Here is a 26279-nt window from a genome sequence, read left to right on the forward strand (position 1 = left end):
TTTTAAGCTAGTTTGTATTTAAATAAAATTCTGGTACTTAGTTGTAAGACTTTTATTATCCACTGCTTGGTTTTATTGTATACATGTTGTATGTACACACATTTGGCACTTGGTGATAGGATGCGTGACCTGTGTTGTCATCATCCTGACATCTCAATTTCCATGTGTTCGTATGTGGGAGTTGGAGGTGACACAATGGTTGTATGCTCTTTTATTCATGCTTGCATATGCTTGGTGACAATATGTGATTGCGGTATTTTAATTTGAGAAATAATAGTTGTAATCATGAGTTTGCAATTGCCGTACATGTAATTACTGTGAAAAAAGTGAATAAATACGAGATTTACATAAAAAAATTAAATTTTTAATAGTGTGCCATACTCTTTTTCAAAACAACTGTACGATACTTATGCACTTCACGATTGTATGTGGCATTACTCTTTCAATTTTTTTTTTTTATTTCAAAAGTTTTTCTAAACAGAAAACGAGTAATGCTATGTACAATTATTTTTACGTATTTTATATGTACTACACTGATATAATTGGTTGTATTAATTTTTTTAATATACAATCAATCACATTAATGTAGTATGTAAAAGAATATGTAAAAATGATTGCATATAAAATTTTTTTATTTATTAACTTAAGTGAAACTTTCATGGTGTCAATTTTCTAACGTATTTTATTATTTTAATTATCTTTCAAATTTCTCTTTATCAGGAGTCTTATGCTCAAACTATTACGATAAAACTCTCCAATTTTACTCAATTCATTTATGATTTTATCGGTCAGAATTCATCTACTTCCAATTTTCATATTTTCTAATATTCATCTCTTCCTAGTCGTCATAGTTTAATATTTCTATATTTTCAACGCTAATATTTTAAAATTTTTGTTTCATCATTACTTTCATAACTAATAAAATAAAAAGAAAAAAAATAATAGAAAACCTATTTGAGAAGAATTTTCAATAGATGGAACAATTCGAAAAGAACAAAACAAATAACATGGAACTTACACTAAATGTCATTAACAAAAATTCATATTATTCATATTCACAATAAAAATATATTAGTATTGTGAGAACTTAAATGAAAAAAGAAAATTTTAAAGAGTGGTGTTAACGCGCAACATAGTTACAATTTTACGGTGTGAAAGGCTATTTTAACACACTCCAATAGAAAAAGCCCACGTAAGCATTATACATCTTAAAGAGATGAGGAACATCACATGGGCTTACTATTGAGAAATAAAATCATACAAGATCAAGGGCTCATATTTGGTTGTCTTCACTTCTCTCAACTAGTGCTCGATTGGCCACTATCAGACCTTAGCGACTAGACCGCCGCAACCTATTCTGTTCTTGACCGAGACGATGTCGTTTGGGAGGAATACAATGGGGACTTAAGTGAACGCAACATCTCGAGTGCAGAATGGAGGAATAAAAGGTAGCTTAAAACATGGTTGTTTTGGATGGGACTTCTAGAAGTAGCAAAGCAACAATTTGATATACCAGAATCCCTCAACGCTAGTCTGAGGACTAACAAAATTTTCATTTTATCTTTCCTTTTGGAGGGAATTGTTTTGTTCTCAAAATATAAGCATTGGAAAAATAGACAAAAAGGTTATGGAAAATATCTTGTAAAACTTTGTACGTTGGAGGTAGGATTGCCTCGAATCAATCCCAATTGTATGACATTATATTTTCTATTATTCTCTTTAGTGATTCTCTGAAATTATGGAACCATTATTCTCATTGTCACTGGAAAGTTGCATACAAATGGTATCTAGAGCCTTTCGATCCCCATGGTAGAGGCTGCTTATTCCAAACAACAACATGCGAACTTGCAGGGGTCAAGTCAAATCCTATGAAGAAAACATACAAGAAATTCAAGAAAGGTTGAACGAGCTTGGCGATATGATGCGTATGTTGGTGGGGAATCAAATAAAGCTTGCTAATAGATACCAAGAGTGGGTGGTGTAGGAGACCAGGTTAGCTGCCAATTGAGGAGTCCCCCTGGAGTTCCCTCACTTTGACAGCGAGAATTTGGCAAGATGGGTCTTTAAGGCCAGTTAGTGTTGTGAAAAACAATGATAATAAATTGAAAAAAAATATGGAATGAGAAAAAAAATCACACACGGCACAAGATTTACGTGGTTCAGCAAATTGCCTACGTTCACGGGAGCTGCAGAGGATTTTATTATTGAGGAATATCACACTACAATGATGGATCAATCACTGTACCTTCACAGTGTTTCTACAGTACAACCATATGATATAATAATCATATATATAGTCAAACGGCGGAAAAAACCCTAGAGTTGTGTAAAATACATGTTCACTCAAGCAGCATGTGGAGTGCGTGTCAAGCGAACTTCCTTCCCGCATCCGCTCGAGCTCACTATCGAGCTGACATCGAGTGTTCAACTCTGATTGGCCGCTCGAGCGATGTGGACCAGACTCCACAGTACTAAACAATTCTCCCACTTGGAGACTAGTACACTTGCTGTATCGCCGTCTTCCTTAAACATGATATCCTCCACCTCTACAACTTATTGCCCCTGTCTTCATGCTAGAAGACTAACTGAAGTTGCGCACAACTTCAGTTTCTCAAGTGGAACATCCTTTGTCAACATATCAGCAGGGTTCTTGCTTCCATAAATCTTCTCAAGTAACAACTGTCCATTATCTAACAATGATTGTATGAAGTGATACCTGATCTAAATGTGCTTGGTCCTGGAATGAAATGCTGGATTCTTAACAAGGAATATGACACTCTGACTATCACTGTAGAGAGTGCCTTTCTGATTCTTTTTACCCAATTCCTCCAAGAAGCCCTGTGGCCATATCATCTCCTTTGCAGCCTCTGACATTGCAATATACTCAGCTTTTGTAGTAGACAAAGAAACTGTTTTCTGTAAATTAGAACCCTATGACACTGTAGTACCACCAAGTGTATAAACAAAGCCCGTAGTATTCTTTCTACTATCAATATCTCCAGCTAGATCAGCATCAACATAGCCCTGCACCTCCAAAATCCCTCCAAAGAAACACAGGTTTATGAGGAGCCCTTTAGGTAACTCAAAATCCATTTCACTGCTTCCAAACGTTGCTTTCCTGGGTTACTCATGTATCTACTCACAACTCCCACTGCATGGGCAATATCTGGTCTTGTGCAAACCATAGCATACATAAGTGAACCAATAGCTGAGCATAAGGAACCTTACTCATGTAATCTTGTTCGTCCTCTAACTCAGGTGACTGATTCTTGTTGAGTCTGAAGTGACTGCCCAAGGGTGTGCCAACTGGTTTAGCCTTGTCCATATTGAACCTGCTGAGTACCTTTTTCACATACTCAGCCTGTGAGAGTTTCAACGTACCTCTGACTCTATCTCTGACAATTCTCATGTCAAGGATTTGCTTTGCAGCTCCCAAATCCTTCATTACAAAATGCTCTGACATCTGCTTCTTTATATTATTGATCTCATCAATACTAGCCCCTGCAATAAGCATGCCATCCACATACAATAGCAGAATAATATAAGAATTGTCAAAGTGCCTGACATAGCAACAGTGATCTGCCTGACATCTAATGTACCCTGTACTGTGTATGAAGTTATCAAATTTCTTGTACCACTGTCTAGGAGCTTGCTTCAGGCCATACAAGCTCTTCCTTAATTTGCAAACTGAACTTTTCTTTCCCTGTACCACAAACCCCTCAGGCTGGTGTATGTAGATGTCTTATTCAAGATCTCCATGAAGAAAAGTTGTCTTCACATCTAACTACTCAAGAAATAAATCTTCAGTAGCAACTATAGCCAGTACCATCCTAATACTTGTGATCTTCACTACAGGAGAAAAGATCTCAGAGTAATCAATACACTGCTTCTGCTGAAAGCCTTTTACAACAAGTCTGGCCTTGTACCTCTTACTGCCATCATGCTCAGTTTTCACTCGGTACACTCACTTGTTATGTAATGTCTTCTTCCCTGATAGAAGTTCTGTCAATTCTCATGTCTAATTCCCTAACAGGGAATCCATCTCATCTTTCATGGCCATCTTCCACTTGCTAGAATTTACATCTTGCAATATTTCTTCGTAACTCTGCGGTTCTTCACCATCTGTCAACATAATGTAATTCAAAGTAGGTGAGAAACGCTGTGGAGGACATATAGTCCTAACTGACCTGTGAACTACAACTATAGGAGTGGACGGTTCTGAAACTACCTGCGGAATAATAGGAATGGGTGCACTAGACCCACTCTCCTCGTCACTCACATCTCTACACTGCACTGTGACTTCTGGTAGGTCATTCAATCTTACAAACTCGGACTCTTGAGGAGTTATTACAGAAGCTGTACTAGACTTATCTTTGTACATAATTTTCTCATTGAAAATTACATTCCTGCTTCTTATGATTTTCTGATCCTAATCATCCCAGAAACAATAGCCAAATGCCTCGTCTCCATAGGCAATGAAATAACATTTTTTTGACTTAGCCTCAAGTTTACTACGAGCATCAGAATTAATAAGCACATAAGAAAGACAACCAAAAGTTTTAAGGTGAGAAAATTTGACCTCTTTCTCGCTCCAAACCTCCTCAGGCAGTCCACAATTTATTGGAACTGATGGCCCTTTGTTTATCAAGTAAACGACAGTGCTGACTGCATCTTTCTAGAAAGTGGGTTGTAGTCCAGCGTGCAACCTCATGCTTCTAGCACGCTCATTAATGGTTCTGTTCATAAACTCAGCAACTCCATTTTGCTGTGGTGTCTCAGGAATGTTCTTCTCCATTCTGATACCCAGAGCTGCACAATACTCCTTAAACCTACCATCAACATACTCACCACCATTGTCAGGCTTCAAACATTTCAGTTTCAAGTCTGTCTCTGTCTCAACCATGGCTTTTCAAATTTTGAATACATTAAATACATCAGACTTATGCTTCAAAAAATAAACCTATACCTTCCTACTATGGTCATCAATGAACGTGACATAGTAGCGAGAACCTCCAAGAGATGCCACTGGGGAAGGACCCCACACATCTGTGTGCACAAAATCCAGTCTTCCTGTCTTAGGCGTCCTGCCACTTTTCAAGAAACTGGCCTTCTTTTGTTTCCCCATAACACAACTCTCACATATATTGAGATCAATTGACTTCAGTTCTGGTAGCTTGCCTCTAGACAGAAGTTCTTTCATACCCTTTTGACTTATATGGCCAAGCCTGCAATGCCACAAATCTACTGTGCTCTCTGCAACGGTAGTAGCAATAGTGTCAATCAAACCAATGATCATATATAGTGTACCAGTTTTCTTACCCCGAGCCAGTACCAATGCCCCTTTTGTGACCTTCCAGGTGCTATATGAGAATACCACTGAATGACCACACTCATCGAGCTGCCCAACAGAAATGTGGTTCTTCTTCAACTCAGGAATGTGTTTGACCTTTTGCAAGGTCCATTTGTTCTTGCCAGGGAGTGTAATATCAATGTCTCCCACCCACTACGTTCAAAGCCTCTCCATCAGCCAAATACACATTCTCAAAATCACCTGCAACATAGTTCCGCATTAACTCCCGGTGGGAAGATGTATGAAAGGAAGCTCTTGAATCCAGTATTCAGTCATCAATTGGACTATGAACTGCAAGCAATAGTGCATCCTGTACTTCTTCAGTTACCACATTAGCACTATCATTTTCGGTCTTCTTAAGGTTTTTGCATCTTTATGTGACCAGCTTTGCCATAATTCCAGCAAGTTGCCTGCTGACTAAGCCTCGACTTGCTCTTGCCCCTGTACTTTGATTTTGATCTTCCTCTGTTTGAGTTTCTGTCTTGTGATCTCCCTCGAGAATCAACATTTAAAGCTGAACTCAAACCCGAGGTCTCGCTTGAATCTTTCCTGCGCACCTCCTCAGCCAAAATCAAATCACGAATATCATCATATTTCAATTTAGATTTACCAGCAGAATTACTGATAGCCATTCTCATGGCTTCCCAACTATTTGGCAGTGAAGCCAATAGTATCAGTGCACGTATCTCATCATCAAATTCAATTTCAACAGACGACAATTGATTTGTGATAGTATTAAAATCATTCAGATGTTTTGCAACAGACGTACCATCTGCCATCTTCAAATTGAATAACTTTTTCATTAAATTTATCTTGTTATTCGCTGATAGCTTTTCATACATACCTGACAAAGCCGCCATGAGATCCGCATTCGTCTTCTCCTTGATGACGTTGTGTGCAACGAATCTCGATAGGGTTAATCGAATAACCCCCAGAACCTGTTGATCCAACAGGTTCCAATTAGCATCATCCATCTTTTCCGGTTGTTTTCCCAATAGTGGAAGATGAAGTTTCTTCCTATAGAGGTAGTCCTTTATTTGCATCCTTCAGTATCCAAAATTCGTGTCATCAAACTTCTCGATCCCCGATGCCTTCAATTCATCTCCAGCCATCATTTTTTCTCAAACCTGAACCTTGGCTCTTGATACCAATTGTTGTGAAAAAACGATGATAATAAATTGAAAAAGAATATGGAATGAGAAAAAAATCACATACGACACAAGATTTACGTGGTTCGGCAAATTGCCTACGTCCACGGTAGCTGCAGAAGATTTTATTATTGAGAAATATCACATTACAATGATGGATCAATCACTATATGTTCACAATGTTTCTACAATACGGCCACATGACATAATAATCACATATATAGTCAAACGGCGGAAAAAACCCTAGAGCTGTGTAAAATGCATGTTTGCTCGAGCAGCGTGTCGAGCGCGCGAACTTCCTTCCAGTATCAGCTCGAGCTCACTGTCGATCTAACATTAAGCGTTCAACTCTGCCTAACTTCGCTCGAGCGGCCAATGCCTCCGCTCGAGCAGTGTGGACCAGACTTCACAGTACTCAATAGTTAGTACTTCGAGTACCACCAAATCCCTCCTCCATAACGTCTACTAATGGCGTCATACCATATGGATGGTGAGGCTTTTGTGGAGAGCGGGTTATTCAACAATTGGGATACCTTCATTAGGGCCATCCAAATTCTTTTTGACCCAACAACATATGGCGACCCCATGGAGGCACTCACACAATTGAAACAAAAATCAATAGAGGCTAGTTATAAGGCCCACTTTGAGTCCCTTTCTAACTAATCGATTGTGGGGTTTGTTCGAGCATCACAAGCTGAGCTATTTTCTCACAACTTGAAGGACGAGATTCGACTTTTGATTCACATGCTCAACCCAATCAACTTAAATGCAGCCTTCAATCTTGCTAAAATCCAAGAGGAATATTTTTTGAGCACTAAAAAGACCTTCAAGCCGATGGGGGAGAGAGGAATTGCAGTGGGGGGAGGCTAGCAAACTCCTATTGTGAATCATGGGGAAAGCTCCAACAAAGGCCAGAAGATATTTGTGGCACCAAGGAAAGTCACCTCCCTACATATGGATGAGAAAATGAAAAAAGGGTGGTGTTACCACTGTGATGAGAAGTGGAACCTAGCCCATATTTGCAAATCCCCAAAAGTCTACTTGTTGCAAGGAGAAGAGAAGTAAGACAAAAAAAAAAAAATGATGAAATATATTATGATTGTAGTGGACCATAAGAATCTTATCCTCCACAAGCCCATGAAGGCCCTGAGATTTCAATTAATGCAATGCTTGGCACCCTTAAACCTAATACCATGAGGTTGTTGGGGGTAGATGAGGGGTGAACCCGTGGTAATTCTGGTGGATTTAGGTAGCACGCATAATTTTATGGATCCTTCAATGGCTGCTAAATATCAGCTTCCAGAGGATCCTTCCAACAAGCTGGATGTGAAGATGGTAAATGGACAGATCATAAGAAGTGAGGCCTGCTGTAAAAAAGTCTCTCTGTGCATCTAAGTTTTTAGTTCTCAGAATATTTGTATTGGAGGTACTTGGCTCCTTGAATTTCCATACACTAACATTACCTTACAATTACATATTTACAACATTAAAGAGCCTTAGCACTATTCTTCTCTTTTGTGATTCTTTGAAATTATGGAACCATTATTCTCATTGTCACTGGAAGGTTGCTTACACAACCAAATGATATTGTCCCTATGTTTCACTGCCCACATGCCATCGAGCCCTTGTCCTCATTTCCCACAAGCCATCGCCCTCTACTGTGTATCTCTGTCGTCAAGTCCTTGTCTTCTAATGGTTTGTTTTTTCTTGTCTTCATTGTTGATTTGTGGAAAATCTGAAATGAGAAACATATGTTGATTTGTAGAAAATCTAAAATGAGAAAACACACTTGAACAGTGAGGCATACCAACAAGGAAGATTACCAGTAATGTGTGCCTTTATCAGCAAACTAGACAAAGGAAAAAAGCATCAACAAGAAACTTTTGACTTTCTTATATATGGGGATGGTTTTGCCCAACTGTTTTTCCATCCAATTTGGGTAAAGTTGAAGAAACTTTTGACGCTTCCATAGACTGATGCCATCCAAATTATGTAAAGTTGCGGCTTTTGATCTCTAATTTTTTCTTTTTTAATTTTAAAGATCACTCTTGGGAGAGAAGGTGAGGTTTTGGAGTGAGAGAGGGTAACAAAAGAGTGGGAGAGAGGGTTAGACAAGAGAAAACCTGTGTTGTTCGTCGTTGGCTGAGTGGGTCATGGCTTCGAGGGTTACAATATGTTCGTTGAGGGTATTGGGAGAGAAGGTGAGGTGCTGGGGTCGTGAGTCTTGTGGGAGAGAGGGTCAGAAGAGAAGTCTTGTGTTGTGCAGTTTAGTTTTAGATAAATAGGACGACTGTGGCATCTTGAAGCAAAGTTTTGAAATCCGTTTCGGTGACCATTCTAGTTGAGGCATTGTAACGAGATATTTCAGTACTGGTTTGTTTTAGTGTACCGTTTCGGAATAGACATTGAATGGATAAATTATATATATATATATATATAAACTATATTCTAAAATAATATCAATACAATTCTTAAAAACATAGATAATTGAGGTGGCAACAAACATTACAAAACATTATATACAATGCAAAAATTGATTGTTGGAATAATTCATTGGCAAATTGTTAATAAATGGTATGACTTGTTGCTTTGCTAAAACATACTTCATGACAGACACACCAGAAGAGGAAGACAAAGTGACAAACATGCAAAAAACAACCAAAAAGAACCAATTTTTCAAAACAACTTTCCCTTCCCTGCCCTTTTAACTTAAGAATGCATCGGATTTGAATATAATTGTGCCCAATTCAGCTCCTAATATCTTAGGAATGGCTAAAAGAAAACTTGTGATAGATTACAAAAATGATCTATGAAAGCCCAAATGAAGACATGGAGTAATGTTCCAGATAATGGACTCAGCAACGCACAAGATTTGGGATAGAGCTTCAATGCCTGCTACGAGTTGATGATGGTGTTAGGACTTAGGAAGCTCGAGCTGCGATGCCTTTGATTTTGGTAGGTTCCGATTGCCTAAGTGTGGTTGGCGAGTGGCAACTGGAGTGGAGACAGATGAGAGAAAAATAAGTAGTTTTGGTATTTTATTTTGCAAGGGAATGGGGGAGAAGAGAGAAGAAATCAACCAAGACACTAAATTATGATTCTGGCCCTCCATCTTTCATTATTTTCAAAAGTGCCATTAAGCTTACAGCAACGATAGTGCAGCTATATTAATAGCCAAGCACACTAGAATTTGGGCCACATTAGAGCAATCCCAACTAGGATTGCATATGTACCTTTTTCTTATAATTTGAGAAAAATTTTAGAGATTTTATCATAATTATCCTACATCTAAATCTCTATTTTAGGAAAAGTATTTAAGGAATGTATAGTGGTTTTCCATATTTGGAGAACCACTGTTCATCCATAAATTATTTTTTTATCAATATTTTATTATAATCATCTATATTTTCTATCATATTTATCTACTTTTAATCATCTACACTTTCTATCATACTCATATTTGTTATAATTTTAAATAATAATTTTAAAAATAATTTAAATAATTAAGAAAATTTAAAAAAATAATTTTAAAAATATTATCATATCTATAAAAAAATAATTTAAATTTTTATTTAAAATATTTACTAGAGTAATAGTTCAAAACATAAGAAAAAAAAGGAAAAAGCCACTGTGCCATCCAAAGTGTACCTCTATGGTGTACCGCTCCTTTTTTTTTTTTTTTTTTTTTTAACTTAGTGATTAAGGAAGTGATTTTAAATGTATTGGTATATTTTTTTACTTAGTGATTAAGAAAGTGATTAAAAAATGTAAAAAGAAAATTGAAAAAAAAAATAAAAATTTACACTGGGCGGTCACGGTTGAGCGGTAAGGATGGGGCGGCAGAGTAGCCCCATCCATATATATTGAGTAGTTAAGTTTGTAAATAGAAGTAAGAGAAAAAAGTAATAAAAAAAGAATAGAGAAATATTATTTTAATAGAATAAAAAAAGTATAAGGAATTGAATATAGAAGGTTTTTGAAAAAATGAATAAAATTTAAGAAACTTTTATAGGAAATGTTAATTTTAATTAAATTATAAAAACTTTTATGAAAACGTGCTCTTAGATTAGCCAGATGAAAGTCATACCACATATTAGCTACAATAAATTTATGCTGCAATTCATAGCTTCATATATGACTTGTATTGTAGCAAAGTCATATGCTTTTTTTATTATTTTTTGAAACCCTGTTTCGTTTCTTTCCCTTGGCTTCGCTCTGTTATCTTCCTCCTATATTTTATCTCCCCAGCTGCTCCCTGTTGCCATAAACATTTCCTGTCGAAGACAATAGTTCAGAGCCATAAACATCATTGCTACTTCGTCCTTGTCGGCAGCCCGTTCCCGTCGAGCTCTTCCATCAAAGACAAGTGCCCATCGCCATTTCACAGGTGAGTTTTCTACTCTATCTCTTTTAGTTTCGGTACTGCCACTTCAAATCACGAATCCCAACTAGATATGATTTTTTATCCATATTTTCTCTTTTTTCCAAGTTTTTCTCACATGGGTTTCCAATAAAAAAGCTGAAAGAAAATCCCAACACAACTACCAGGCCTATGCGTCTACTTCTTTATAGTAATGGCCAAACACTACGACGCTTTCCCTAGATTCTCATTCATTTGTCCTACAATTAATAAGCCCTGAAGGACAAGATACAAACTCTCCTCAACCACTCATAAACACCCAAAAAACCCACAAAAGCCCCCAAATTTCTCAAGTTGGATCCTGCATTGTCGTAAAAAAAGAAAATCATTGAAGCCTAACAACGTCTCTCAATGTCTTTGAAGAAAATCACAAAACCCCTAAATTCTCAAGCGAATGCTCTTCATAACGATCCCATTTATTTAGATTGAGATGTTTTGTTTGGAAAATTCTAGTGGCCATATCCACAAAATATTATTCAGGAAAATTCTAATGAAAATTGATGTGAGTATGTGAGCATGCCAGTTTTAGGAGTGATTTACCTTTGTCACGAAGAGTTGCATTCTTAATCTTATCGACGATATGAAAATCCAAGAAATGAGGATACAGATGGTAGTTGACAAGTTTGATTGAGGTCTTTTGAGTGTTGGGATCACCATGATTTGACTATGGTTGCATGAATTTATTGGCTACAACAGTACGCATGAAATTTAATTTTGGTTTTGAAGGCAATCTATGCATGTGCTGCAGTGCAATTCATTTGCTGATAATCAGCTTTGTGACTTTTATCTATGTTTTCTTTTTAAGATTGGAGTAACGTGCTACTTATTTCTTTTCGTGATATTTTCTTATTGAAGTGTCTTTTGAGTTCAAGCTTTTGCTCATTGGAGATTCTGGTGTTGGAGAATCTTGCCTTCTTCTGAGGTTTGCTGTAAGTTTCAATTGTCCTTTTATCCCATTCTTATAGCCAATCCATGTTTTAAAATTTTTATAACAGAAGCGATTGTTTGGTATATGTGTTGTGTTTGCCGTAAGTTTAATCTGTAAATTTATTTTTACAAATAATTCATATAGGCTAATAATTTACTTGTAAATTTAGTGAGTGATTAGTAAATTTACTTGTCTTGGATAACTTCTTCCCCATAGCATTGTGAATATCTAAAAACTAGTAGGCAGTTTTTTAGATGCATAAAAAAATGAATGTGCATCCAAAAACTGTCAATCCCACGAAAGTTAGAATCTCTATGCTGTTGTTTCTTTAGTTGACTATAAAAATAAAAATAAAAAGTATTTAACGAATAAAAAATAAAAAAATAGTTAAAGAAATATAAATAGTAAATAATAATAATATTTGATTATTATAGAGAGTGTGATGACTAATCTAATGTAGATTTCAAGTTTTGAGTGATTAGCTAAAAGTAAAAAAGTTACATATTAGCCAAATTTTAAAGATTAGGATAGCTAATCCAATGCGAATGCTTTTAATTTCAGTTCGAAATGACAATTCCGACTAGAATACCGATATTCGGCCAGAATGAACTGAAATCGGCCGGAATGGTTGGAATTTGAATCGATATAGAACAGTACCTTATCTTGTGCCAATTACTGTTCTGGCATTGAAAATTCCGACCATTCCAATTGGAATGGAATGCGTTTTAAAACTTTGATTGGAAGGTGTTATTTGGTGTTTAATACCACATTCTTTGATTGAAATATTCTCTCTCTCTCTCTCTCTCTCTCTCTCTTTTATGGATATCCGTGGATGTTTGGGTAAGCATGCGCGCACCTTCACTAATCCAACGAAATTTTAAAGTTAACGGTCAGGTAAACCTCCAGTGACCCTGAAGGAAACTCGAATTGGTGACCATTAAGGAGCAAACCCAATGCCTAACTAACTGAATTACCTCTTAGAGAAAGATTTTGCTCTAAATGCGTATTGAATTTCTATCTCAATTTAAGATTTTTCTCTAAATACGTATTGAATTTCTATCTCAATTTATCATATTTGTGTTTTGCTAATTTAAATTTTTCATAATTTTAATAGTTGACTTGACTTCAATTTGATTATATGTACAAGAGAAATGATTTGTACTAAGTTCAAATAGACAAGTTCAGCACAAATTTTCGTAAAAAAGTGGACCACATATTAAAAAAGTGTAAAACAAATTGTTCTTTATTAATAAAATTTACATTTTTACAAACAAATTTATACAAAATTTATTTATTTAGAGTTTTTACGTAAAATTATAATTACAGATAACATTTTGCTTATTTATACACAATCCCAAGCACTTACACAAAAGTGCTGCTAACCTCTTCGTTCCTTTTGTGAAGTGGCGCCCCGTCCTTGGAAAAGGGAGTAAAACCCTAGCTAAACTCGACTCAACTCAACAAAAACCCTCTTCTCGTTGTGCCGCCTTTCATCAACCTCGAGAGGTACAAAAATGGTTCGCAGCGTCAAAAGCGCGAAGAAACTCAAGAGAAAGAAGAAGGTTCAACAATCTTTCTTTCTAGATTTCTTAATCAACCGTTTAGTTATTTTAGTTGCCTTTTGGGTGACCTTTTCACGCAACCTTCTCTCTGTCCTCATGCAGGTCTCGAGCATAGGAGATGGATCTTCGTCTTCGATACCGTCAATGCCGGCGAAGGTGTGGCAACCAGGTGTGGATAAATTGGAGGAAGGCGAGGAGCTTGAGTGCGACCCCTCGACCTATAATTCCCTTCACGCCTTCCATATTGGCTGGCCCTGTCTTAGGTACCGCTAATTCTCTGTGCTGTTTCTTCCATTCAATGGTGACCCAATTCGTGTAAGCCATATGTCATGATTTCCTTATATCTCTTTCTAGTTCCTAATTTATAACTAGATGTTCACTTTTTTATGCTTCCTGTATACTTGGGCTATGCCAATTTACTTGATTCAATAAAATTTTATTCTTACTTACGAAAAATAAAAAATAAAAAGATTCTCGGTGCCTTTTCTGTTTGATTACTGAGAAAGTGAAGGGAACCAGGTATAAGTTTGAACTTCGAGTTGTGGGTTTTTTAGTAAGTTGATCAATCCATAATGAGTCAATAGGTTTTTGAATCGTGGGTTTGGGAATGAACAAGCAACAAATGCAACGAATCATTATTTAATTTTTATAATCGTATTTGAATTTGATATCTTAGATTTTGGATGTGATTTGCCGAGGTTGATGGGAGTCATCGCACCTCAATGCTTTGGTTGCTTACAGATTGCAGAAAGTAAAAAGCATTTGAACTATTCTCAAACACTGAATTTCGTTTGGATTATTGAAATTTCCTCTCCAATGAGGATATAAAGGTTTTTGTCTTAGGCTTGTTGGGTAGGGAGGTTTTAAGCACCACCCACCCCAAGTTTATCTATTATTTATTTAAGTCCCGCTTACTGTTAGATTTGAAATTTTTTTGACAGCTTCGATATTGTACGTGATACACTGGGGTTGGTCCGAACGGAGTTCCCACAAACAATGTATTTTGTTGCGGGTACTCAGGTGAGGTTTATTTCATTGTCTTTTATGGATGGTTATTGAAGCATATATTCATTTTAATCTTCTTCATGCGTAAAGTCGTCATTGATCTCTACAAAGTGCAGTTGCTTCGGGATTAAAAAATGTTTCCCTAATAGATGTAAGGATTATGTTACTATAGTGTGCAATACATATTTCCCAAAGATTACCATAGTATCAAAATGTGGTTTCTGTATATAACTTGGGCAACACCTTTTGTTTGCAGAGGAGGAAAAATCACAATACATATCTGTTTAATATTAGGAAGAGGAATACTTAGTTTTTTTTACCTCCTTTTTATAGTCCTTTGTCCTTTTCTCATCACATTTTGTACATTGTATATTGACATCATGGTTCTTCTGCAGGCAGAGAAAACTTCATGGAACTCTATTGGAATATTTAAAATGTCCAACATCACAGGGAAAAGACGTGACCTAGTGCCTTCTGAACCTGCAGCTGGTAACTCTGATATGGAGAGTGACAGTAGTGATAGTGACGAGGATGATGAGGATGAGGAGCTTGGTGGATCTGGGAGTCCAAGTTTGCAGGCAACATCTTATTTCTTTTGAAATTTTGCTTATTTCACAAAAACAGAGATCCACACTGCTTGTTTTTCCGGTTATCTATTTACACTTTTCATTTATCTTGTTTCTTTTCCAGTTGCGCAAGGTAGCTCACGAAGGATGTGTAAACCGTATACGTGCTATGGCGCAAAATCCCCATATATGTGCATCTTGGGCAGATAATGGTTATGTGCAGGTTAGAATTCACGTCGTTATGCTGTGGGGGTTTTCATGATTTTCATGCCTATTTTGGGGCTGTTTTCTGTCTTGTTGTCCATGTAGCATATTACTTTATGGAATGTGATAATATGACTTCATATTCTTGAATCTCAGGATTATGACATGAAGCCAACATATTTTTAGTTTACATTGCATGTTTACTTGGTTGTTAAGTTTGGAAATTATAAACACCCCCCCCCCCCCCCCCCCCCCCCCCCCCCCCCCCCCCCCCCCTTTCCCTCTTTTCTTTGCCGAGAGAAGGTGCTAATTAGAGATGTGTAATTTATGTTTAGAAACTTACGAAGTAGAAACTTGCTAATAAACTTCTGTTTGTAATATACAGTTATGCACTAGGATAGGCCCTTCCAATTCTATTTAGAAAACATTTATAAGTGAAAACATTCATTTCTAGTAATACACCTTTATAAGTGAATCAGGGGCCTTAAAAAGCATCAGACTACAACAAGATGGTGGTAGTAATTGAAAAAGATGCTCTATCCATTCAAATATAATGTTTTTACTTTCCAATTTTAAATGTCCCAGTACTCGAAATTTTTGCTTCACTTACTGCATTGTCCTCGCAGTCCTCACAGTTTTCTAATAAAGTAAAGGTTCTCATTATAAATCTCGCCATTTGTGGGGTATCACTTCCCTCAAGGTCCAAGGTTTAACATTTCATGGGTGAAAACAATCCTTTGTGGCCACACTCCCTGGTGAAAAGCCAATAATTTAACCAATTCCGTGTAGAGAAACTTCCAAAGGTGCGGTGCATGGGACCGGGGTTTACTCTGCAGGGGTGGGTCCAAAGGGCCCTACCTTGGAGAGGTTCCCCAACATAAAAAAAATAAAAAATCTCGCTATTCGTAACATAAAATGAAGAACATTTTATGAAGATTACTTTCCTTTTTTTACCTTTCTTCAATAATTGTTCCATTTCAAACCAAAACATCCAGTTTAAGACAGACTATTTAGGATAAGGCAAGATAGATAATTGAGATTTAATACGCGTCGTAGAAATTATGACATTTTATGTATAAAAAAAATTATGGTGTGATTAATCCGGGTATTGTATGAACTTGAAATTTGATTTGCAAGGTTTAGATTACAATAAAATTGATAATGGTATGTAGGTATGGGACTTCAGCTCTCATCTGAATGCTTTAGCAGAATCAGAAACACAAGGTGCTCAGGGGGCTTTGTCAGTTTTCAATCAGGCCCCATTAGTTAAGTTTAAGCACAAAGATGAAGGCTATGCTATAGACTGGAACCCTATTGATCCGGGAAGGCTTTTATCTGGTACTGTTAGATGATATTCTATTTTTATTCTTGATTTTGTACTTGTTTATTTATTTTTTGCTTCTTCCCTAAAGGAACCTTACTTATGAGCTTAATGCATTTAATGTGACACTTCGGCGATGTTCTTCATGTGTGAAGGGGACTGCACGAATTGTATATATCTGTGGGAGCCTACATCTAATGAGGCATGGAATGTTGATACCAAACCATTTATTGGTCATACTGCGAGTGTCGAAGATCTACAGGTATATAGTTAACCAGTGAATCTATAGTTGTTTAGGCTTCCCCTAAATGTAGTTGAATCCTGTGCTTTGAGCAGAACTGTTTTCCTTTATTTTTTAAAACTTGTAACCGTTCTTGTTCCATCTCCTCTCCTGTAGTGGAGCCCTACAGAACCTCATGTGTTTGCCTCTTGTTCTGTGGATGGGACTATTGCAATATGGGATGCGCGTTTAGGGAAGTCAGCAGCAGCATCTTTCAAGGCTCATAATGCAGATGTGAATGTTATATCGTGGAACAGGTTGCTAATAGTTCTGGTTTACTCTATTTGAAAATCCTTACGTCTCATTTATGTGATGATCACTCTTGGCACTTCCTTGATTCTGATTAGGTTGGCTAGCTGTATGTTGGCATCTGGAAGTGATGATGGGACATTTTCTATTCGTGATCTCAGATTACTCAAGGTACAGTCCAGTATGGGATATTCTATCATATTTTCTAGAAAAAAATATATGATCTATAATATATCAGTTTAAGGGCAATTGTTAGAATAGTGTCTTCAATTAACCCTGAGGTGTAGCTCAATTGGTTAGGCCTTTGGGTGTGCTCTCCAATAGTCAGCAGTTCGAGTCCCCTCAGGGCCACTAGAGGTTTACCTGGCCATTAACTTCAGGGCCCCGTGAGATTAGTCAAAATGCGTGCAAGCTAGCCTGTACATCCATGGATAAAAAAAAGAAAAAGAAAAATAATAGTATGTCTTCAATCCTATTGCTGTCATTCTTCTGCATTGACTGTATAACTTATATTGTTAATTCAGATTGGTCGCTATTTTCTACAATCCCTTTTTGAAAAAAGTGGGTTAACTAACAAAAGAAGGATGGAACAAGCTGCATCTTTAAAGAAAGTTGTTTGCCTCTTGGTATGCATTGTATGACACAACTAAAAAGGGGTTAAGGCACTTAGTGCGTTTTTTTTTTTTGGTGGGAGTGGGGGAAAGGCAAGGCCTTGTTTCATTGTGCATGTATGTGTTATGTACCTACATGCACAAGTATATATTTTTTGGAGTCATAGAAAGGGTTGACCTCTCTCTCTCTCTCTCTCTAACAAAGAAAGGATTGTAGGTTATGAAATGGGTTTTTTCATGTGTTGATAATGCTCTTATGTTAAATGTGATTTTTCTTTGGGCAGGAAGGAGATTCTGTAGTGGCACATTTTGAATACCATAAACACCCTATAACATCCATTGAGTGGAGTCCCCATGAAGCCTCTACTTTGGCTGTTTCATCATCAGACAATCAGCTAACGTAAGTACTATGCATGATAGAATGGATTGGTGCATAAACTAAGAATTGGTCATGCAAAGATATAATTTTTTTATTATTCTTCTTTGGATAGAAGTTCATAGTCTTATGTTACATTTTTCTGAGATTTGTTTATTTATTTTTGATCGTTTGGGTTCATCGCATAGAATATGGGACCTTTCCTTAGAAAAGGATGACGAAGAGGAGGCAGAGTTCAGAGCTAAAACAAAAGAGCAAGTAAATGCCCCTGAAGATCTACCTCCACAACTTCTGTTTGTTCATCAGGTAACCCACTCTCTCTCCCAAATCTCCCCCACCCACCCCCAACACCAACAACAACATCCGAACTTACCTCTTAGTGAGATGGTGAATTTAGACATTCTATCGGTTCAGTGTGTTAACTCAAAAATGCTTTGACTTTAAACAGGGTCAGAAAGACTTGAAAGAAATACATTGGCATTCACAGATTCCAGGAATGATCGTATCCACTGCAGCAGATGGTTTTAACATCCTAATGCCTTCAAACATACAAACTACCCTCCCCACGAATGGTGCTTGAAACTCGCATATGGTCTGTTGATAGCTTCATGTGCCAAATTGCAATAATGTTTGCATGTGGCGTTGACCTGATGCATACATCTTGAATCAAGTTGTAATCTGGTTCTTTTGAGTATCTTGGCCCTTGTCCCCCAACCTGTTTTGTTTTAAGTTTTGCAGTTGCTCCCAAAAGTTTTGCGAATATCCTTTCCCATTTTGTATTTAACGTACTTGTGAGATGGATAAGAGAATCTGACAACCTCGTGACTAGTGGAAAATGCTATTCTTCCTGTAGCTACATTTGGAATTTTTATTTATTTATTTATTATTATTATTTTACTTAATGATTAAGTATGTGTTTTTTAATCATATTGTATTTTTTTACTTTTAAAAAATGTTTAAGTGTTAATATATATATATATATAGAGAGAGAGAGAGAGAGAGAGAGAGACACGCTTCTAGTAGGTGTCACCTTAAGTTGGTTTTATTGGAGATCAATATAGAGCTGCCACATAATGGATTCCTCAAGAGTTGGCTTTGGATGTGTAACAAGGGATTAAACTCTCATTCCCTCTCAAATTGAATCTAGCCCTTTACGATCTATGCTCTCTCGAATTCTCTCTCACTTCCCTTCACGGTCTCCCCTTCGCTCTTTTTAAAACTGAAACCCCTTTAACCTCTTCATCTCTGTCTTTGTCTCCTTGCTATCTCACTCCCCCATCCAAGAAACTAGAAATCCTAAATCAACTCTTCCCTCACTCGACTCCTCCATAAAATCCTAACCCTCTCTTACCCAACTCCTCCATAAAACCCTAACCATCCCTATCCCTCACCCGAATCACTCCTCTATAAAACCCGAACTCTAACCCTTATTCGGCTCACTCCTCTTAAGGGAAAAGCTCAAAAAACAAAAAGAATGAGAGAGACGGAAGGTCCATGGTGGGATGATTCCCAAGGTGAATTGTTGCGTTTGATTGCTTGCCCGAGATGTGAAGATTGCGAGTATCATCGACGGGAGGGTGCCGCACTCGTTGCTCTTGGAGATTATGACAGATAAAGGGGCTGGAACTATGATCACTGGGAAATAAAAATGTGACTTGGTTTTAATGTTCTTTCTTTTGGTTTTGATGCATGCATAAGGAATTGGAAATGGAAATGGAAATCTCAATTACTTGGAGGATTTGTGTTATGTGGCTTCTAATGCTTTGAAAATCTCTATAATGTTGTTCTGTGACTCTGTTTGTGGCAAATTGAACAATTTGCTAATGAGAAATTGAGGCAACTAATAATCATATCCTGATTTTTTGAAATTGTGGGAAGTATGTGAGAGTAATATATATGTGGTTAATCTCAGGTCACAACCTCACATCTCGAAGCACATCACTTTTAGTGCGTCTAAGCTTAACTCTCATTCGACTCACTCCTCCGATGGTTTTTGAAGGAGAGGGCAGGAGGTTTGAAGGAGAGGGCAGGAGGGAGACGGAAGGGGAAGAGCTAAGTTCCTGGGTTGAGGATGATTTTCGTAACTGGAATGAGAGAAATGGAAGGAGAGATTTGGGGGGGGAGAGAGAGAAGCGTTGCATTTACATGTTAGGGACGCTTCGATCACCTGCAACGCAGCTTCTGGCTGAGAAATTGTAACACTTACGTATCACTTAATTGTTGGACTTCGATAAATAGACTTGATAGGAAACATCGGTTTAAAGTTATTCTCATATATATATATATAAACACAAAATTAACTAGCAGGATCCCTACGCGGGAGATCCTAACGGTGGCAATAGAGTCACCTTGTGATCAGCTATTCAATGTGGGATTGTTTGCCTTTGATATAACGTACCTTCTGGACTTGCTAGTTAAACGCAAAAGTTAGTGGACAATGTCATAATGCTAGGGTCCGAGAAAGGAGACCCTAGCATTGGACTACGATAGTGCGAGATGTACTTCTCTTTTTTATTTTCTTGTTTATTGTTAAATATTTTAATCCTTGTAAATATTTTAAAAAAATAAAAATAATTTACAAAATCTCGGACTCTTGCATTGGACTTACGATAGTGCGAGATGCACTTCTCTTTTTTGTTTTCTTGTTTTTTGTGAGATATTTTAAAAATCCTTTTATACATTTTAAAAAATAAAAATAATGTACAAAATTTTTAGGAAACACATTTTTTAGTCTTCATTAAGTAAAAAAATAATAAAAAAAATAAAAAGACAAAATATGTCACTTTGAGGTATCATCTTTTTCAGAGGTCCAAGCATTTTCCAAAGTTATAACTCTTAAAAAGAATGAAGCCTAGCACTTGGCTATTTGTGATTTGCGATTTGCGATTATATTAGGTAGATATAGACATAGGATTTGCAAATCTTTTGTAGTTCATTTGATAAAAAATGTGGTCTACCATAATCGGTTAGGAGACCTGAGATTTTCGACTAATGTGGTGTGGTGGCCCGTGGGCCCAATCCAAGCTGTGTGGGGTCAGTTCACTACAGACGCAATCTCTTAGATGAACAAGGAAGATCTCCCAGCCTCTGGAATTAATACAAATAGACCAAAAGATGCAGCATGGGAAGTTGGGATCTTGTTCTTAACTTGTTTATCTTTCAGAAACTAAATAGATTGTAAAACTTATTAATGACTTGCAAATAGTGTACCTAATCTTTTCTTATTTTCTATTTTTTTGGAAAAAATTTAGTTGGAAGTATAACTTCGCACTAATATATACACCAATCTAATTTGATTGGTTAAACAGTAAATTTTATTAAAAATAGTGTTAATTTAATTTAAATTTTGTTTAGCACCAATATTTGTATCCCTTTTAATGGGATGGACATTCTGGCTATCAAAATGGCATCTTAGTTCTACCAAGGCTAATAAAAATTGCAATTTTAAAACATCAAATGCATAGTTTTCTAATGATTTCTATCGGATTTATACTGAGTGTTCTCTGATCAAGATAAGGTGTGACCCTAGCTATAGCAAACTTGGTCTGGCCTAGTAGCAATAATTGCGATATGTCAAAAATTAAGCTGACGAAAAGAGATATATTCCATAATATATTTATATAGAAAAATTCTATTTATAAGTTGGTGCGAATAACACATAAAAAAAACATTTATATGACATAATTTGATTTGAAAGAGAAATTTAAAAATCTAAATCTTACAAATCAATTAAATCTAACCATTAAGTAATGTGGATTATCTTTCTTCCCACTAGAGCTTGCAAATTTTATATTTCGTAAGATTTGAACTCTGGATATTTTGATACCATGTGAAATTATTACTTGTTTAAAACTGATGAAAAGTTGTATATTTTATTAAATATTTTATATCCATAACAATTATGACCCAGCTTGTTATATTTAATTATTTGAATGGGCCACCTAACGATTATTGTTGGGTGTATCGTTAGTGCAATTTTTTTTTTCTTTTAAAATCTTTTATCATTAAGAAAAAAAATACACAATTTCACTAATAATTACTTTCTTAATTATTAAGAAAAAAATAATAAACTATTCAAGTGATAAGTTTGAGAGAGCGAAGTGGCATTTTCCTATTTATTTATTATGAAAACGGCTAATACCGTAACATTAATTCCAAGAATTTCTCAATTTTAAAGTATATGATAATTCCATCAACACTAAGATTGTGTTTGGTTCTTGAACTAAACTCAACTTATCTCAAACTAATTATTAATAAAACTCACTACTTTTTTAACTTTCCATAAAAAAGTTATATCTATGTCAAAGTTGCTACGAGATGTCAAGAACATCCAAAAAAACGAAAGCCGTACAGTTCGATCGGCTAAATGATGGCATTGTTTATACCAACTTGACTACTTGGATGCGTTATGATTGAGGGAACCTTTCTGGAGGAAAGCAAGTAGAGTCTGTAGTACAGAATTTGGAGGAAATATTCCTGTGCTTGACATAGTAGGACGTAGGGTGTTGAGGCCATCACCCAATGGTTGGCCATTGGACCACCTTAATTTGTGTTGGCATTCCTCTTTAAGATGTCTATTGTTAATGACAAAAGGCGATATTGAGGAGGAACACTCCCAGTTTAATTTCTAAGAAATTTCCCTCTATATTCGCGGGCAAGAGAGATCGTCATTGATAGAGGCTTCCAGCTACCTAGAAAGCCTCCCTCCACTATTGCTGACCAAGGGGTAGGGGGAAAGGGATTTATAAGTGAGGACTTGTTCAAGCTCCTTGTAGACTGGGGACAGACATGAGTTATTAAGAATGTTGAGAGAGAGAGAGAGAGAGAGAGAGAGAGAGAGAGAGAGAGAGAGAGAGAGAGAGAGAGAGAGAGAGAGAGAGAGAGAGAGAGAGAGAGAGAGAGCATTTATAGAGAATGGAAGTAGGGTACTTGAGAAGCTGGTTTCCACTTGTAATTGCAAGCCTATTGTTACGGGTGCTTGGGGACAGGCCTTGAGAGGAGGAAGGTTGGTGATGAGTGGTTTGTGGAGAAGTAGAGTATCAGATTGCAGAAGAGAATAACGGCCTTAACAACCTTGAAGATGTGGGAAGATGGAGGAATACGACGTGCAGTCTAGGCTAAGTAATTCTTTTAATAAAACGGCGTGTTTAGCTTTAGTGAGGAATGCTGTAAGTAGCTTTGTAAGTGTATGGGTTCGTTTTATGTTTTACTTCCTTCGTTTTAGTCTATTAGCTATACGGTGAGTTTTAATTCTTAGAATTCAGTTTCATGCTTCTGCAACTATAAAAGCAGTAGCCATCTCTGTGTAATATCATCTGGAGTTTGAGTTTTGAAGTTAGTGAATTGGAGGTTGAGAGCTCCTCGAAAGTTCTCTGTCAAGATTCAAGAATGGAATCTTGCATTTGATCATTGAATCTTGTTCCAGTTGTTTGCATTTCGGGAAGTGAGGTTCTGTTCTTGGTATCAAGAACCTTACAAGTGGTATCAGCAGTCGGCGATCCCTGGACAAGGCGTTCTGATGGCAGAGGGTACGCGTGCAGCGTTGAAAGGTCACCAAGAAACAACTCACAAGCAACAAGATCTGGTTCAGAAGCAATTGGAAGGTCATCAGCAGGCAATTGCTGGTATAACAGAGAGGTTAGATCACTTTGCGAATGTTTTGAGTTCCTTGGTTGAATCTATAAATGTTAATTCATTTAGAGATCGTGAGGTATCTACTGAGCCTAGAAATCATGAGGAGCGGACTGTGTTTCAAAGAAGTGTTAGGTTGGACTTTCCACAATTCAGTGGAAATGATCCTTCGGGTTGGGTTTTTAAAGCAAATCAATACTTTGATTACTTTCAAATACCTTTCCATCAAAAGTTGATGGTAGCCTCGCACCATATGCAAGGAGAGGCATTGGTGTGGTATCAAAATGCATTGGACTCAGGGCAGTTTAATTCATGGGAATCATTGGTGGTTGCCTTGCAAGGGAGATTTGGACCATCAATGTTTGATGACCCAATGGAGGCTTTGACTAGGCTGAAGCAAACTACTTCAATTAGTTTGTACACTTCACAATTTGAAGCCTTAGCAAATAGGCTCAAAGGTTTATCTGAAAGACATAAGATGAGTTGTTTTATTAGTGGGTTGAAGGATGAGATTCGTATACCTGTGAAGATGTTCAATCCATTAAATCTTGGAGCTGCCTTTGGTTTAGCTAAACTGCAGGAGGAGTATGTGTTGTCTTCAAGGAAGTCTTGGAGGCAAACTAGTCATTTTGCTGATAAGTGGCCAGTTTACAATGAAAGGCCTGTAGATTCGTCGAGTAGAGGCCAGAAGGGTTTGTTTCCATTATGAAAAGATGGGTTCAAGTAGGGGTTGTGACAGTTAAACGGGCCCGACAAGAACGTGACAAGTGTCGCTGACATAGATAACTATTAGATAACTATTGGACAAATCCCACAATTTGTGCTACACAAAAGGACGTAGGGATCGAACAATCCCAGGCCATCCCAAACGTGGAAAGATGTATCGATGGAGCCAGTTTTCGAAATTGAAGAGGATATTTAAGAGATAAGCTTCAAGTTGGAACCGGTGTAAAACTTATAATTACACCAGCCAATAAATAATAGACACGTAAGAGTCTCATGTAAAATATCATGATCTGCATATGAGAGTATTTGCTCTCAATTCTGTAGAAGTACTTCATTTCACACGTTATTGTCGTCTCTCTCCCTCTCTCGTACTCTATCTCTTTTGTCCCTCACAGACTATTTCTCTCGCACGTTTAGATTTCTCTCCCTCTCTTGCACTCTCTTTCTGTTCGGAAGCAGTAGCAGCGTAGCTGAAAGACTTCTCTCGCACTGTCTCTCATAGTTAGATTGCACTTCTGTCTGGTAAGACTTCTCTCTCACTCACTCACTCACTCTCTCTCTCTCTCTCTCTCTCTCTCTCTATCCAATGGAAGTAGTAGGGCGATTTGTCTAGGTTGGAATGTTATGTCAATTTCTTTGATTGGGTAGTTTGGGTTGGGATTTCATCGATTGGGTTCCGATTTTGTCGATTGGGTAGTTTGGATACAGACCAAAGAAGGAATTTCTACTGACCAAAGAATTGTTGGTTATATATATATATTTTTTTGATTTTGAATCTGTTTTCTATATTGGTCTAGAAGAAAATTCCATCTTTGGCTAGATCTAGATTGAACGACTCCATCTTCACGAGGCAAAGGTGAAATTGGCAGCAGGTTACCACCGTCCATTCACTGTTCATCTCTTGCTGCCAAAGAAAATCATTTCCAATGAACTAAAGCCTAATCTGACAAAGCAAAATTTGTTCCCCTGTCTTCCTCCTCCCCCTCCGTCGAACCCATCATAACTCTTGCCATCTTGAACTCTCTCATTCAAAAAAAAAAAAAATATAACTATAAAGCCTATAGGAACAAAATCAGTATCCAAACTTGATGAAGAAATTTAAGTGCAAGTACAGGGTAGCTTGAATGTTGCCTACCATGGAATATTTAAATATGAGATAGTACCCCAAAACATTTCCCTCATGTGCTTTTTCAATTTTTATGCCCCCTCAGACAAAACCCAACCAATTATACTGAAATTTTCTTGTTTCTAAAGTTCTCATTCAGCAATGTAAATTTTTTCTTGCACTAATTCACACTCTTCCCAGGCATCGTTGCTGCAATGCTGATTGGCTGATTGCACTAATGCTGATTGACTTCCTTTGGAAAGATTTTCTCTTATTCTTATGGTTAATGCTTTAACCTTTATTTCTCTAAGTTGGAGGATGGAAAGTGTTTTTTCCTTTAGGATTATTTATTATAATTTTTAAGTTAGGTTGGAAGTTCATTGTTTTAGCCAAATGACATACAATCTATTTGAATCTATTAGTTTGGCTTGGATTAGAATAAATTAGGTAGGATCAGTAAAACAACATAGTGACCAGCCATAGCACAAAGTTTCTAGCATGTTTTCACTTTGTTAATAGCTATTTTGCATTCTTTACTCTCCAAGACACCTGTTTTAAAACAATAGAGATACTTTAGTATTCTAGTTTTCAACACCAAACATTCAGAATTCATGATGTTAGAAAAGAAAGTTGATACTTATAGAAATCACCCTGAGGCTGTTAAATATAGTTAAACTAGAAAAAGACAATAAGTTAGAGTATACAGGTCATGATTATATATGTTATACTTTCAATTCTTGTGTTGGTTTTGTTTTGGATTAAATCTATCATGCTATCTTTGGTTGGGACATGTTTTT

At 36.8% G+C, this 26279-nt stretch overlaps 1 protein-coding gene across 1 annotated transcript; it reads left to right on the plus strand.

The window, feature by feature from the left end:
* The first annotated feature begins 13212 nt into the window (after nucleotides 1–13212).
* On the plus strand, nucleotides 13213–18922 carry LOC122317875 (protein HEAT STRESS TOLERANT DWD 1). The gene is made up of 12 exons (XM_043134925.1): nucleotides 13213–13408; nucleotides 13511–13671; nucleotides 14350–14428; nucleotides 14809–14991; nucleotides 15104–15202; nucleotides 16356–16521; nucleotides 16660–16766; nucleotides 16902–17041; nucleotides 17132–17204; nucleotides 17929–18044; nucleotides 18209–18326; nucleotides 18469–18922. The coding sequence occupies exons 1-12, from the start codon at nucleotides 13361–13363 to the stop codon at nucleotides 18598–18600; spliced, it is 1422 nt and encodes a 473-aa protein (XP_042990859.1). The 5' UTR covers nucleotides 13213–13360; the 3' UTR covers nucleotides 18601–18922.
* Nucleotides 18923–26279: the final 7357 nt, after the last annotated feature.

The sequence above is a fragment of the Carya illinoinensis genome, chromosome 8, assembly GCF_018687715.1.
Source record: "Carya illinoinensis cultivar Pawnee chromosome 8, C.illinoinensisPawnee_v1, whole genome shotgun sequence".
In the NCBI taxonomy this organism is placed as follows: domain Eukaryota; kingdom Viridiplantae; phylum Streptophyta; class Magnoliopsida; order Fagales; family Juglandaceae; genus Carya; species Carya illinoinensis.